The sequence below is a fragment of the Pangasianodon hypophthalmus genome, chromosome 3 (genome assembly GCF_027358585.1).
Source record: "Pangasianodon hypophthalmus isolate fPanHyp1 chromosome 3, fPanHyp1.pri, whole genome shotgun sequence".
Classification (NCBI taxonomy): Eukaryota; Metazoa; Chordata; class Actinopteri; order Siluriformes; family Pangasiidae; genus Pangasianodon; species Pangasianodon hypophthalmus.
Window position 1 is genome coordinate 24,572,054 of NC_069712.1, and position 16,877 is coordinate 24,588,930.

A 16,877-nucleotide genomic window follows, 5' to 3' on the forward strand; every position below is an offset into this window, starting at 1 on the left:
TCTAAACAACCTTGCAGCAATGCCACCCTGCTGCCCATTTGTTCAGCTAGACCTTTCCTCCTACAGTCAGAGATTTCCACCACTGTCCATGGTCAAAACATACATATCATGTGTGAAACTACAAACCCTTGAATCCCTTTGCCTAACGTTATGGTTCTGCTTTCCTGATTGCTTAGGTAACAACTGTAGCGTGTCTGTGATCGTGTGGCTCACAGAGTGTGGGTGCTCGGCCCCCAAAAATGCTGCTTGCAGCTTTTATTATTATTATTATTATTATTATTATTATTATAACTTTTTTTCAATAATATCATTACTTTTTATGCATTTTTTTCTTAGAATTGGATAATGTGGGGGAAATTAAAAATGTCCTTTTTAATGCTTTAGAAAAAATTTACAAATAGAATTTAAAAAAAGTTTATAAGGCATTCACAATATTTGGCAGACTGACTTTTTTTTTTTTTTAGGCCTTTCTCTCTCGCCTCTGTGTGCGTGTGCGTGTGTCACTCTCAATTTTAGTAAATGCTCAGGGTCACAGTGGATCCAAAGCCTCTCTCAGGAACACTGGGTCTGAGGCGAAAATACACCCTGCATGGGATCTCAGTCCATTGCAGGGCAGTGTGTAAAATATGCATTACTTAGAAAGTTTTACTATATAAGAAAATTTAAATTAAAACTCACAAACTATTGGTATTTATTTAAAACTGGTGTTTTGCTGCTTACATTTGTACAATAAATTACACAATTTCCATCCTCTGATGTACCTGATAAATACAGTTGAATTTGCCACATTCGCACTCTGTCATACATGGTCTCAGAACTTTACAGTCCATGTGCAGATTGGAAAATACTTTAAAATCACATTAAAAGGCCAACCACAATTTAAACTAAAAGAACATAAAGACAAAACAGGAAAGAAAAAGCATATACGACAATATGTAAACTAAATCTGAAACTAAAACCTGTGCCACAAAAATCCATGAAATAAAAAAAACAAACAAACAAAAAAAGCTTTTACCACAATCATACACAGACAGTCAAAAATGTATTAACAATAAAGTTAAAAGTATAAACTGTACAAAAAAGTAGTATATTATTAACAGTGCAAGATATTAAACAGGTCACCTCAAAACACACCTCTCAATATACAAATGTATTACAAAGGCATATGATTCCATACTAGTGCCACCCAGTATAGACCTGCAAGTTATAGAACAACGAGGAAACACTGGAGGCAACTTCAGTATTTTACACACACATATTTTCATTATAAATAAAGATCTACATCATGGTACACCTTTTCCTGGTCAGGGAAGGGCAGACCAAACAAATTAATTGAGTAGGAACATTTTCAATGAAACATAAAGGTAAAGCGCGTTGCATAAGAGCGTGAGACATTTTTACAGAGCACCACAATTGATATAATAAATGAATGCAGGGCTGTAAGACACTCTTGTCTTTAATAGGAGACAGAGGAGACACAAAGAACTAAGCCACTCTTATTCCAGTCTATAAATGCAATATTGTTGCCACTTCACAGAAAGGATAAAATCTACATGGTCATGTTTATTGCTCAGAACTTAAAACATGTAAAAAAAAGTTGCTGTATGCATTCTGACACCTAATTCCACACAATTTACCAGGAAAAAGTACACTTGAGTGCATTTAGTTTGCAGAGGAAACAGCTGTCAATAGAAAATAGTGCTTCCTGCTGTCAGGCTCCATTTTCAAGCCTCTCACTTTTTTGTGCCTCAGGTCTTTACTTCAGGTGACTATTAATCAGAGTTAGTCCTGTTTCATAGTGTGGGGGAATGCCAGAGCCTTAGCTGGGTGCTGGTTAAGTGCCATGTGCTGTAAGTAGATCTTTCCCATCACCTGCACTCCAGCGAGACCCCAGAGTTCTGTGAGGAGCCTGAGACAGTGGGCTCAGCAAGTGTCAACATAACAGCTGCTGTCAGTGAGCTGGATGACGGCGAGGAAGAAGAGGAGTACAACGCTGCTGCTGCACCTGCTTAGGTTAAAGTACTTCAGTTTAAAATTTGCTGCACTTTCAAAGCAATGTTATTAGAGATAGAAAATACCAGTATAACAAATATTTAAGACATACAAATCAAAACATATGCAATTGCACAGTGACTATAGATCAGTTTTGTGCAAAATTTCAGCTATAAATTGAGGCTTTTGATATCTGTACTGGATGAAACGTAGGAAATGCATCATTTTTATACATGATTCCCTTGTTTTAGGAAACCATAAGAAACAGGACAATTTAATGCTCAGTTGTTGCTGTGTGATCTTGTAGTACATGCATATGTGACACCTGGTGATGTAAAAGGTTGCTCTTCATCAAGCAAGGACCACTGTGATGTACAACAGCCCAATGATATCCCTCATTCCTCTCGCTCTCCCACGTCTGACCAATGTGTTCTAGCTTGCCTATATAGTTTCACAAAGTTTGTGATAGATTAAAAATTTTAAATGAGCTACTTGCTCCATTGCATTATAACAACAAACATCCTTCCTTTGGTGAGTTCACAGGGGCACTGCTTATGAGAGCTTGTCAATCCTTCTGTGGTGAGTCTCCAAACTAGCTTGTGAGTCTCCAAACTAATGGAGCTTGTGGTCTAGCCAAATCTTGGCTTAAAAAAATAGGCATTTGTTCCCATCCTCAGCGCTGTGGTTTTCCTCTACACAAGAAAGAACATCACAATGCCTGCCCAGTTTACTCTGGAATAGCCAAGGAAAGCTCAGAAGCCATCTGATACACATGCATTTTGCCATGAGCTCAAACAGTCAATTTTTGAAAGATGTGTTACATTTGTTGGACTAATGCTCAGACAAGCAACAGTGGGACAAGGAGGACCTTCTACTCTCCAAGTTTGCTGAGCTGCCCCAGAGATAGTTAGAAAGAAACACAGAGGAGTCTGGGGCCACCTGGGCTCAACAGGTACAGCAGCTATCGGACATGTGTGAGAGAGCAGACAAGTTCTCCTTAGCTCCAGTTGCTGGTTGGTCACAGCTTACGATGATGTGAATATACTCGACCTCTATTAATAGGCATCACCTTTCAGAGGAAAAAAAGAGCGATATATAGGTTAGCCTGCGTGCTGAGAATGCAAAGCACGAGACGGATAGTTCCTTATTCACACTGTTTTGCCATGTACTTCAGAAGAAGGGGCCTACCTGCTAAAAACCTACAAAAACAGATTTTTCCCCTTCTCTACTGATCTTTCCTTCCATTTGGATGGATGACTAGGTTTTGAAAATTCGTTTGGTACATTTCAAAGAAGTGTTGTAAATGACTATGTTTAATTTTCTGGAACACCGACTGTAAAATACTGCCTTTGCAAATGTACTAAATGAACTGGAAATGCAGGAACAGTACGTGCAATAGTGTTTGGTCAAGGAGTCCATTTTTTTCTTTCCACTCATTCTACTTGATAGTGGTCCAGTTATGTGGGAACGAACTTAGTGTGAACATTGCCATATCATACACCTGGGCCTTGTCATCCTCAATTTACTCTCCATTGTTCTCCAGCAGTCTACCTTCAGCAGTGACGGGCTGGGGCAATGGGTTTGTATCCCATGTTAATTATGGTGAACTAATATTAAAGTTGATGTGTTAAACAAATAAATAAAGATGATAGGTGTATTAACTTATCAGTGTTCTAATACTGTTGTTTTTTTCCGGCTGCTCTGAAACTATTGTAACAGCAAGGCCAATTCTTTTGCTTTTGCTATGCACTGAAGACAAATGTCTTCAGGTTTGAGATCAATTGCACTGAATATGAGATGATAGATCAGAATTTCAGCTTTTATTTTCTGATATTTACATCTTAGAACATGGCAACTTTTCTTTGAACCCACTCATTTTTCAAGTGATCAAAAATATTGAAACATATGACTGACAGGAGTTTCTTGCTGCCCAGAGGTGCCCTGTTAGACTGATTGTTTAAACAATTAATAGCTTGGAACATCTACTCTAGGCTTGAGCCCTGGGTTTCGTCTGTAAAGAATGCATTTGTTGTTAAGTAGGACATGAAGACCAACATGAGGACCTGAGAGCTGTCTATGCCATTTTGAAGATGAGATAAGCAAGCCATTTTGAAGCTGAGAGAAGAACGAAAATCGATCAGAGCCAATACAATGATTTAGAATGTCCTGAAAAAGAAAGAAAACACTGGTATACTAACAATCAGACATTGAACAGATTGGCCAAGGAAAACAGCAGCAGTTGATGCGAGAAACACTGTGAGAGCTGGGAAGAAAAACCCAAAAGCAACCTCCAAAGAGCAGGGGTGAAGGTTTCACAATCCACCATTCAAGGAAGACTTCTGAGAATTCTAAGAGCAGAAATATAGAGGCCGTACCACAAGATGCAAACCACTCATGAGCAGTAACAATCAGAAGGCCAGATTGGAATTTGAAAAGATATACAGAGATGAGCCACAAAAATTCTGGAACCAAGATTAATCTCTACCAGAGTGATGGAAAGCAAAAGCGTGGAGAAAGAAAGGATCTGCTCATGATCCAAAACATATGAGCTCATCAGTCATGTACGGTGGAGGTAGTGGCGAGCCCAAGCCATGAATGGCTGCTTCTGGAATGGGCTTAACTGATGATTAATCTTAACTGATGATGTAACTCATGATGTAACTCATGATGTTAGCAGCAGAATGAATTCAGAAGTCAACAGAAACATTCTGTCTGCCAGTTTACAGAGAAATGCATACAATATTATTGGGAGGAACTTCATCATGCAGCAAGACAATGACCCAAAACACACTGCCTACACAACAAAGGACTTCATCAGGGGAAAAAAGTGGAAGGATTTAGACTGGCCAAGTCAATCAAGGGGAAGTAATAGCTCAGTGATTAAGACATTGGATTACTGACTGAAAGGTCATGAGTTCAAAACCCAGCACTGCCAAGTTGCCACTGCTGGGATATGAATGAATAATAAATAAATGTAAGTGAATTACCAGACCTTAACCCAGTTGAGCATGCATTTCACCTCTTGAAGAAGAGACTGAAGGGAGAAACCCCCCTCACAAAAAAACAAACAACTGGAAGAAGCAGCAGTAAGCCTGGAAAAGCTTCACAAAAGAAGAATGCAACAGTATGATGTCAGTGTGTCACCATCTTGATGCAGTTATTGCAAGCAATGGATATGCAACCAAATATTAAGTGTTACTTACTTTAATACTATCTGTTCCAATACTATTGCTCACTTAAAAATTGCATAGTCTGCCTGCAAAGGTGCCATGTTATAAGTTGTTTAACACATATAGATGTAAATATCAAGAAATGAAAGCTGAAATTCTGATCTACTGTCTTCATCATATAGCAAAAAAAAAACCCAAACAAACAAAAAAAACAATTGGCCTTGCCGTTCCAATACATTCAAAGGGGACTGTAGTTTGTTTACAGTATTGTCTATTGTATAGTTTGAAGTCTATTGTATACTTTAATGTCTGTATTTATTTTATTTGTTGACATGTTGTCACTATGTTACTTATCCTCTTGTCGGACTTGTCATGGTGTCTCATATTAATTGTTGCACCATGGTTCTGGGGGAACTATATTTATTTCATTCCTAACTTTTCGTCTACCAGAAAATACCCATGGCCTGCTGATGTTATTAGATCACAGACTTGAGGCACTTATAATAAACATAAGAATTAAAAAATTTTGATTGTCCTTTCACTTTCGATCCTCTGAAATGCAGTCACTAGCTCAGACACAGTTCAGACAAATTAGATTAAAACCTTTAATTAAAGCTAAGATTCTGCTTTTTAACCTCATAGTAACTTATTTTAAAACCAAATAAACTTATAAAACTGAAAACTTACTTTCCCGCTCTTTTTTCTTCATACGCTTTCGTCTTCTGTCAATGGAGGCCACTTCGGATTTGAGTGAGAGATAGTGATTCCTGATATCTTGCAATTTCTCCTGAAGGAATGTTATCTTCTCTAGGCTACTCATCTTTTCTAAATCAGCTGCAAAAGCAGGGTTGAAAAAGAAATAAGGCCAAATATTTGAATGCATTTAACATTAACAATATGATGACAGAATTCACTAAGCTAAAGGGGGGATTTCATTCAATTCTTCAAACTGATTACTTTGAACTGCGTAAAATACTCACACATTTGAAAACTCCACTTGTAAGTGCGGGAACCCCGGCTGCTTCTATGCTGTTCTTTGGGATGCAGATGCTCAGAGTCCCCATGTTTGTGGTATTTATGAGATGGCGGTGTCCGAGCAGAGCCCTTGGGTGGTGTTATGGCCTTTACGTCCTGTGGGCTGCTCTTGGACATAAGTGATTTGGCAGTGCTCTCACTGAGACATTGGTCCTCACTGTCACTGCTGTTGGCTAGAGAGAAAGAAATGTGTTTTACACCTGATTGGGCCTGATGCAAAATTAGTTTTTACATAACTGAAATGCCTGAAATGGCCACAATCCCAATGTGTAATCCTTCCCACTGAATTTTATTTATTTATTTGTTTGTTTGTTTGTTTGTTTATTTATTTATTCTCTCTGTTGTGCATGCAGAGGATTATAGAAACTACAAAAAAAGTTCTGTTCATCAATATTTACAACAAAATACGCAACAAATTTAAACAGATAATTGTTTTATTGATGTTACCTGTTTTGTGGTTCTTTTTGGGATGCAAGTTCAAGGTTTTGTGACTTTGTTTGTGTTTCTTTGACGCTCCACCTCCCTGGGAGTTTTTATGCCGCTTCTGATTGGATGATGAGACTAGGTAATGAACCAGGAGGGAAGAGAGAAGCAACAATAAGGTTACATGTTTTAGGATTTGATGGAGGGTTTGAAGCAGCTTACTAAATATTTTAAACTATATAATACTGACGGTCAAAATATGTTCATTCATTCATTCAGTCAGTCAGTCAGTAACTGCTGCCTGGTCAGAGTCATGGCAAATCCAGTGCCAATCCGGGCAACACTGAGCACAAGGCAGGAGACTTCACCCTGGACATGTCGCCAGTTCATCGCTGGGCACCATGTATACACACACACACACACACACACACATTCTCAACTACAGCCAATTTACCATTGCAAAATCCACCTACTAGAATATTTTTGGACAGAGGGAGAACTTAAACCCTGCACAGACAGTAATGTGAGCTCAAAATCAAACCCAGGACCTTGAAGGTGTGAGACAGCAACAATACCAATAAACAGTTAAAATAAAATTTTCATTTATTGCCTACCTTTGGATTTCTGCTCACTCTCCTGCTGACTGCTGCTGCTTAAACTCAGGCTACAGCTGCTGTTGCTGGACAGGTTTGCATCAAAAGCTTTGGAGAGGGATTCTGACTGCTCTTCCTGAGGCAGTGTGTGAAACTCACAGCTCACAATATCCATCTCCACTGTACTAGTGTCAGACTCGCTGCGCCCACCAACACACTCTTCTGTCAAAGGCCCAGCTGGTGAGGATGTGGCTGGAGAGCAAGATGCCAGGACAGAACTCTGAGGGGGTGGTGAGGATGAGTGCATCTCACGCAAGACCTCAGCAGACTCTGGCGTGGTGGGTGGTGTGTTGAGGATGGAGTTGCTTCCACTGCTGGGATACTCCTGGTTCTTTTCTTGGCTCTCCTGTGGCTCCTCACGTGTTTCACTTTTCTGCTCAGGCTCGGGATCCAGGTCACCCAGTCCAGGTACCACTGGAGGAGGAGAATTTGCAGCTTCAGTGTCTGAATCAGAAAACAACTCTTTCAGGGTTTTCTTAGGCCACTGGGCCTGAATACTGGACCATACATCCTTATGGCCTTTGGTACGGCAGCCAGGTGTCCTGTCTTCCATTCCAGATGTCATTTTAGCTCGCTTGTCAGGGATTTCCCAGAATGCCGAAGACCGACCACCCTTGGCCTTTTCCTTCAGGCCGTTGTACTTCTTTGAAGGGGCACCCTTGGCTTTGTGGTGCATTAGAAGCTCTTCTTTGGCCTGGGATTCCATAAGAAGACCACCCTCATCCTCAGAACTGCTGCTGGACTGCATGCCTCCATCCAGAGTACCAATGTTTCTTTCTTCCAGCTTCTTAAGTGAACTCTCTGACAGCCAATCGCTCAACTTGCTACCCCTGGTTTTGCCTTTGCGTTGGGTTTTATGTGTACGCTCAGTAGTTCCATCAGCTTTTCTTCTCCTGGTGCTCAAGGCCTCCCCCTCTGTTACTAACTGTTTATTTGTTTCTGGACTGTACTGGCTGGATGATACCTCTGTGGTGCCCATACTCACTGAAGCTTTGTGTCCCTCACTGGATGGCTCACTTTCCCATTGTGGGGCTTTATAAAGGCTTTCTGGAGAAGCTCTTCTCTGAAGGCTTAGCTGGCCTGCTGGACAATCATTATTATGGTCACCTTGTTCATCCTGCTCATGTTTGCTGTGATCTATGGAGCTCTCAGGTGCTAACACACACACACACACACACACATACACACAATACTTAAGTAACAGTCAGAACAGGCTTTTGACTTCATCCGTGTGGAGCAACAATGGTGGCTCTCTTGTGAAGTGATTTTGAAGGGAATGTAGTGGTTCACGACCCAAGAGCCTTATTTATCAAACATGCGTATGCATACTCTTGTACGTAAATTGTGTTTCTATGCATTGAATAGGATTTATCAAGTTTAGATGTGCGTACACTTCTGTACACTCCTGACCATGTGTATGCAGGAAGCCATAGTGGTAGAAAAGTGTAATACCAGGTAAACTGATTATGAGAAGGTTCCATTCCACTTATTGTCAATTATATCAGCATAATTGAGATTAGTTACTCTTTTCGGTGCTCACAAGATGTGGATAGATGACGCAGATGGAATATAAAGTAAAATTGTATATAAGGCACATTTAAAGATCGATTGGGATTATGCCTTGTTTGAAAATTTGGCTCAGGCAGCTTTGCAGGGGGAATGTGTTTTTAGGTGCCACTGGAAACTCTGTGCTGAGAGTGACGAGTGGCTCTTTAATAGATTGTTTGTCCAGTGCAGTTTTAGTTACAAATTTCAAACAGAGTTTGGAGACTGTACTGGGATTTCCCAACCAACTACATGCTGAATAATGGACAGGTCATACCTTCATTCATGTTGCTCACACTGCAATACATTAGAAAGAGCAAAAATGACGCAGTTTCATGCCATTGGAGAATTTCTAAATCTAATTGGGGAATGCACACACATTCATAAAATTATTTCTATCATATTTATTTATTAGACAAACAACTCTTAAAACTGCCATATAAACAATTTTTGCTTTGTGCTACTTCATGCAACAGCATCTTTACTTTATTGTCAATGCAGTACATAATGAAGTTCTTAGACCTTTTAACAGGCAGCACAGTGAACAAGCTACTGTGCTTTTTAAAGGGAAGTTGTATACCATATATAGCGATTTGTGAGCATTTCTTTATGCAAATGAGTGTGGCTGTGGATGAGCACATCAACTTAGAATGTGTGGGGATTTAACAGTGGCCATTGCATACAGCTGTGCATATGTATGTGATGTACCAGTTTTCTTATGTGTACAGGCAGCTCTTACACCCAAATTTAGAATGTGTTCTACACAGGCTTTTATAAATGAGATCCTGGTTATATCAGCATGGAAGTTTAGCAACTGTGGGCTACAAGCAACATTAGGAAAACATTGAGTAGACAAAAGTGTTGTGCCTAAGAGACTGGTGGGTACACTACTTATTTATTAAGCAGTTCTTCCAATTTGTTTTTTTTTTTCCCAGTACAAAAAAAAATCATTCTCCACCCTCTTAATTTCTGTTGTTTTGCAAATTCACGGCCTTAAAATACACCTACAGTGCCCTCCAGAACCATTGCCATTAATAATAAAAATGAACAAAAGTGATTGAATGAAATTAAACAAAAGGATTTACATTTTATTTGGTATTACTGAAAATCTATTTATTTTGTGTGTATGTATAAATTTACTCATACGAAGACTAACTAATGTAAATGTCGCTTGGCCAACTTCAGATCATTTTGCAGGGATTACTACACTTTTATATATGGATTATACTGTCACGTTTAAATTGCTTATTTATTGATATTTACAGCATTTAGCAGATGCCCTTATCCAAAGGGATGTAAGTGCTTTGTAGTCTCTATCAAAAAGATGTCATCATGCTAGTTCACCAGGTCAGGAACTAAGAATACTACTGAGAGAAATTTTGTGAAAACCAATTGTGTTGTATTATTGGCATTAATTAAAGAATATGAAAAATAAATTATGACAAAAGAAATGCCACAGTATAAACATAGAGCGGGCTGGACTGTGCATAGCCATAAGCCATAAATAAAAGCCTCAGCTGATGGAAGATTTAGCATATGTCATGCTTATGTTTAAAATGTTTATCATGTGTAAGTGAACCAAGTACCAACCACATGGGTCTTCAATCTTGTTAGAACTTGTTAGCACAGAAAGAGACTCAGTACTGCTACTTTCTCTAGGGCAAGCATTGCAAAATATTAATTTTTTAATGGGTGCTGATAGCTTAGAAAACAGCATTTGTAGAATAACATGTCAAAATATCAGTTATTGCACGTGTTTCTTTTCATTTTTGCTTATTTTCATGAAGCATGCCAATAATTCTGGATGGCACAAAGCAAAACTAAGGACTACCAGAAACAAACTCGTTTGTCACATCTATTGTCCTTTTTCATTCAAGTAAATCGACTTCCTTGCCAGGACATGTTTATTCCTGTTGAGCCTGACCACCAGGCCACAATGCCAGGTGGTCACAGTGATGTTCATAAAAACAAATGTAGGTGACTAAAACAGTGAAAGGTTAAATAAAACAAGCAGTGCAAATGATGACCAGCATCTCAGAAATTACCTTGGAGGCCATTGAGATTGGAGGTGATCTTGAGGGATTTAACAGGACTCTTCTGGCCACCTGCATCTTTAAATTCTTCCATTTTGGGAAAACCATCACTGCCAGAGAAAGGTTTTGAGAGTCGGTTGATGCGATTGTTTGTAGGAGAAAGGTCCTCTCTGTCATTTAAACTCTCTATTCGGTCTCTTTCTCTTTCAGTTTTGTTCTTAAAAAAAAGAAGAAAAAAAAGCAAGTCACAATTCTTTCATTTTTGTCCCAATCCTTTCATTTCATTTTATTATGCGAACAGGTAAGCATTAGACATTTTTACCTTTATTTTTTTCCTATGCTTTATTTTGGTAACATTCTTATTAGCTGGTCGGACAATCTTGTCGGCTTTAATCCACTCATCATACCTTTTGAGAAAGAAGTAGTTACGTGAATATTCTGCACTAAAGTTCAGCTAGTCTAAAAGACATGACAGAACAATTACACACTCAACCTGTGACAACTAGAGATGTATCGAAACAATTTTTTTTTCCCAGACTCAGAATGAGTACAAGTACATGTTTTTGATACTTTCCAATACCTAAATGAGTAACCTACTTATAAGAGTCATGTTAAGACTTCAGTCAGTCCACACCGGATACATATCAGCTGCATTTCCATAAGGCCTACTGGCAGGAGAAAGAGAAACAGCATACTTCGCTTTAATCTGTTTTGGCAACTCTTGTTCAATCAACCATTAATATCAGTTAAGAGTAGATGAATTTACATTTCTGGTTATTGTTTTTGCCCAACTGTCATGAATTAGGCACTAATTCTGGATGTAAAGCACCCAAAAACCAAACTTCACATTGCTAAGTGTCCTTTGCTCAAAAGGCTTTATTACTAAGCCTTTTTTGTGTGTAGCGATCTGCCGGCTGCAGTTACAACAATGTTTACCTAAGAAAATGATCAGAGACAATGAGAAAGTGTATATTTATGTTTATTTTTCTTCCCCATGTTGGTGTAAAATTAGTATCATAGCATGCAAACAATTTGCTCTGCAACTACAGGTTGCACAGTCACGACATCTTTGAAGATTATGATTTTAAGTGCACAGTGTATAGAAAGCGTGATTTTGAGATCTCAGTGGGTCTCTATGGAGTTTACGTTTCACTAATGTGGACAAAAAGAAACCCTGAAATGTGCAACAAAGGCAGCACCTCTGGTAAGTCTTTAATGGAAGTATGGCTTGAAATGCTTTTTAAAAAGGAATTCAATGACATCTTTACACAATGTATCCAGTGTAAATTGGCCTATAGTATTAATCAATCAGGTTTGTCATGGATGTGTGTCACGGACATGTTACTTAGCCTAAAAAAGTACTTCTGTACAGCTGTAAGTAAAGTACATTTTTATTTTCACTGTGATGAAATCCCACAATGTCACTGACCGATAATGGCTGATCATCAAGAACAACATACTGGGTAAGCACTGTTATTTTCAGTCACCTCGGCTTGTTTGTAGATATTTTTTTTCACCTAGTGTATGCTATAAGCAGTGAACTCCTTGGGCTGAGTTTTATATTTATGATGTTTTATCAGTTTACTTTTATAAGAGAAAAATGCTATAGTTCCACTTGATATTTTCACAGAGCACAGTTTGCAGTCTGCGTTCCTTTGACTGCATCATTACTCATGAAATATGTGCAGATCACTGGCATTTCACATTATGTCACATAGTATCAGTGTTGGTATTGGCACACATTTTCCAAGTACAATAAATGAGCCATGGTATTATATACCATATACCCATACTGATGCATCCCTAGTTACAACTGTTAAGAACATTAACACAAACATCACACAGATCTCAAAATACACCATTATCTTCATGATTAAGATGAGGTTGGCAGTACAATTGTGCTGAAAATGTTCATGAGGTTTTTTTCAACATGGATAAAAATATGACAGCTTGATCAACACATACATGAAGGATTAAGTAGCATTTTGTCCTGAAAGAGGAAATGATGATTATGATTAGACTATTCCTTTAATATTAAGTGTATTCAGGCAACAATATTGCACAAATAACCTTCTAAATCTAAATCTAAATCTGTAAAGTCCTGGTGCTTTGCGGAAAATGTTATCAGTAAAATGCGTGACCATTTCACATAGTGTTCCCACAGTTCAGTGCAAAAACCTAGTCCACCTGCTCACGCCATGTAATGGAAGCAGTTTTCCCCAACACTAGCATGTATTACTAAGAAATACTAATCCATCAGAAACAGACAGCATAGTCATGCTGGGGATTTCACCATTTCCATAACTCCAAATAGTCTCACAGCATTTGTTTTCCAGACAGGTTTAGCCTATGGATAATCAGAATGCCAGTAATCCGTTTAATTAAATGTCAGAAACACACATCTGATTTCATCAACCACTAGATGGCCACAATGAAACTCTATACACACCACACTGAAAGAAAGATGCTTTGAGATTGGGCTAGAAGCTGACACAGAGACATGAGGGTTGCACTAGAAATTGGATCCTTTTCTCAGAAGGAGCGACCACATTTTTTTTTGGTAACACATAGAGTTCCCAGGGTCCTGCCTTACCTGACATTCCAGCCACAGTAGTGTACCAGGTAGAGCACCTCTCCCCCCTCCAGGTCTGACTCTTTCACAGTGGCTTCGTACGTCTTCTGATTGCGACCTCGCCCATACCTCACCTGCACCTTCATCCCAGGGGGGTAACACTCAAACTCCTCCCCTTCCTCCCACTCCTGACTGCTGTCATCCCTGCAAGAAAGACAGTTCAGCACTTCCTTTCCCTAAGCCTGCCCCAGAATATAGACAAGAACCCATCTGCACCCTCTTTAAAAAAAAAAAAAAAAAACTGAGCTATCAGCTTCTGTAGTACCATCACTTGGTTGAATATGAATATCCTATAGCCTTAAATTTATTTAATCCATTTGTTGTAGTAGCAATAATAATAATAATAATAATAATACTAATAATAAGTTTCTTGCTTGCCTGAGTCTCTCGATTCTCTCGATTTGAAGAAGTAAAGGTAAATTAAAGATTTACATGTAGATCATCACTGACTCCATTAATCTACATTTTGTGCTGTTAGGCTTGACATTACCATATTGGACATTACAGAAAGTATGTTAAAAACATATGTTATAAACAGGCTCCTTGTGATCTACAACCCCTGCCAAAAATTATGGAATCACACTCAGAGGATGTTCACCCTGATTTTTTTTTACTTCGTAGCAAATGAACAAATCACAGATATGACACAAAACAATTTTTGTTTAATAGCTGAACTTTCTGGCTTCGTAAAGCATACCTCAAACAAATTAAATTATATTAATTAATGGCATATTTTTTCCCAGATCAGGTAGAGGAAAAAAATTACGGAATCATCAAAAAAAAAATTACAATTAGTTTAAAAAAAAAAAAAAAAAATTAGTACAAAAAATTACAATTTTGTTACTCCTCCTCTGGCATTTTTGATGGCTTGAATTCTTTGAGGCATGGATTTCACTATTGAAAAACAATATTTTATATCAAGCTGGTTCCCACTTTCTCGAATAGCAGTTGCAATTAAAAATAAAAAAACAATTAAAAATAATTGGTCCATGACAGGGCTCCAGGGCTGGGCTGACAGGGCAGGACAGGGCTGATCAGCTTTGCAGGATGGAGCCCTGTCATGGACCAATTATTTTTAAAATTCCACCATAAATTTTCAATCGGATTGAGATCCGGACTGTTTGCTGGCCATGTCATCGAGTTGATATGCATTTCCTGAAGAAAAGCTTCAACTCTGTGGCAAGATGCATCATCATCCTGAAAAATGACTTCTTTCTCATCAAAGCTATTTTCTATCAGTGGAATGAGAAAAATGGCCAAAATTTCAATGTACACCTGTGCACTGACTGTTTAGGTAACTGCCATCTCCCCATCTCCCACGTAAGTGTGGAAATTTGATTGTTTTCTTTCAGGCAGTCATCTTTATATGTTTCAACATTGATCCAAGATGGCGGTGCCGCAATAGCACGCAGCAGCCCCTTTGGATCCAAGATGGTGCTTCGAAGTGTACACTCCCCCCAGTCCTAATGCTAACCAGGCGCTCTGTGAACTGTATGCGGATATTAGCGAACTGCTGTCAACAATTGTTGCTGGAGATTTCAACCATGCAAATCTCAAGTCAGTGCTCCCTAAATTCCATCAACATGTGGACTTTAGACTTTGAGAACGCACTGGATCTTGTTTACACAAACATCCCCGGCGTGTAACGGGCAGAACCCCGCCCTCACCTTGGTTACTCAGACCACATCTCTGTTATGCTAATCCCAGCATACAAACCTCTTGTCAAACGCTCCATACTGGTTCTGAAGCAGGTGAAAACCTGGCCAACAGGGGCCATCTCTGCTCTTCAGGTCTATTTTGAGCACACTGACTGGCTGAATGTTCAGGGAAGCTGCAACCGATGACGACTTCACCAGCTTGAAGGAATACACAGCATCAGTGACCAGCTACATCAGCAAATGCAATGATGAAGTCACTGTCTCCAAGATCATCACCACACGCTCCAACCAGAAGCTGTGGATGGCCGCAGAGATGCATGTGCTGCTGAGGACCCAAGACTCTGCCTTCAGAGAAGGTGACAATGTGGCCCTGAGTACAGTGAGGGCCAAGCTGCCCCAGGCCATCGGAGAGGCAAAGCGCACACAAGCACAGAGAATCCACAGCCATTTCAAGGACAGTGGTGACACACAGCACATGTGGCAAGGCATCCAGCCCATCACCAACTACAGGCCTGTGACAGTGATGCCTCCCTTCCAAATGCGCTGAACAACTTCTGTGCTTGGTTTGAGGCTCAGAATAACGTGACAGAGCGTTCCTGGCAGAGTGCTCAGAGGATGTGCAGACCAGCTGGCAGATGTTTTCACAGAAATTTTCAACATCTCCCAGAGCAGCGTCATCGATCCAGTGTGCTTCAAGGCCACCACCATCGTCCCCATGCCAAAGAAGTCTTCAGTGTCCTGCCTCAACAACTACCATCCCGTTGCACTCTAAACCATCATCATGAAGTGCATCTATACAACCAGTACCCAGTTACATGTGTTTTACTTAATCAAGCTCTGCCCCTCCCTTTATTTTACAATTCTCAACATGTTTTTGATAATTCTTGAATATTAGACTCTGCTGAGTATTTTGACACCAATTTTTGGAACACAGGACAAAAAAATTCTAGGACTAATTTGCAAAAATATATCTAAATTGGAGTGGGTGTGCCTAAATGGTCCAAAAGGCATTTTTTTCAAAAAGGACACATACATGTGAATGCTGCTCCTCAGCATCTGATTGGAAAGCTGAACATGCTGGGCCTGAATATGTTCCTCTGCAACTGGATCCTGGACTTCCTGACTGGGAGACCTCAGTCAGTCCGGATCGGTAACAGCATCTCCAACATCACCACACTGAGCTCTGTGACCCCCAGGGCTGTGTACTCAGTCTACTGCTGTTCACTCTGCTGACTCATGACTGTGTAGCAATGTACAGCTCATCAAGTTCACGGATGATACGACTGTGGTGGGTCTCATCTCATCAGGGTGCAGAGCCAACAACCTGTCTCTGAATGTGGACAAAACTAAAGAGACGGTTGTTGACTTCAGGAGAGCATGGAGCGACAACTCTCCACTGAACATCGACGGCTCCTCTGTGGAGATTGTTAAGAGCACCAAATTCCTTGGTGTTCACTTGGTGGAGAACCTCACCTGGTCCCTCAACCCCAGCTGCATAACCAAGAAAGCCCAGCAGTGTCCCTACTTTCTGCAAAGGCTGAGAAAAGCCCATCACCCTTCCTCTATCCTCACCACATTCTACAGAGGGACTATTGAGAGCATTCTGAGCAGCTGCATCACTGCCTCCTTCGGAAATTGCACCAATTGAGACACTGCAGCGGATAGTGAGGACAGCTGAGACCATCGGGGTCTCTCTTCCCTCCATCATAGACATTTACACCACATGCTGCATCCAC

The 16,877-nt window shown here is 39.8% G+C and overlaps 1 protein-coding gene across 13 annotated transcripts in view; it reads right to left on the reverse strand.

Moving 5' to 3' along the window:
• Positions 1 to 667: 667 nt before the first annotated feature.
• Positions 668 to 16,877, reverse strand: part of arid4b (AT-rich interaction domain 4B) — a 126,055-nt gene continuing 109,845 nt past the window's right edge. For 7 of the 13 annotated variants that reach the window (XM_026939256.3, XM_053232605.1, XM_053232601.1 and 4 more), the window contains 8 exons: positions 13,445 to 13,627; positions 11,174 to 11,258; positions 10,864 to 11,068; positions 7,235 to 8,428; positions 6,645 to 6,758; positions 6,143 to 6,370; positions 5,850 to 5,996; positions 1,866 to 2,433 (listed from right to left, as the gene is read on the reverse strand). In XM_026939256.3, coding sequence (XP_026795057.3) covers positions 2,267 to 2,433; positions 5,850 to 5,996; positions 6,143 to 6,370; positions 6,645 to 6,758; positions 7,235 to 8,428; positions 10,864 to 11,068; positions 11,174 to 11,258; positions 13,445 to 13,627 — 2,323 coding nt within the window. In that variant the 3' untranslated portion in view covers positions 1,866 to 2,266. Of the gene's footprint in view, positions 3,062 to 5,849; positions 5,997 to 6,142; positions 6,371 to 6,644; positions 6,759 to 7,234; positions 8,429 to 10,863; positions 11,069 to 11,173; positions 11,259 to 13,444; positions 13,628 to 16,877 lie in introns of all 13 variants that reach the window. The other 6 variants (XM_053232602.1, XM_053232599.1, XM_053232598.1 and 3 more) reach the window with 4 other exon arrangements.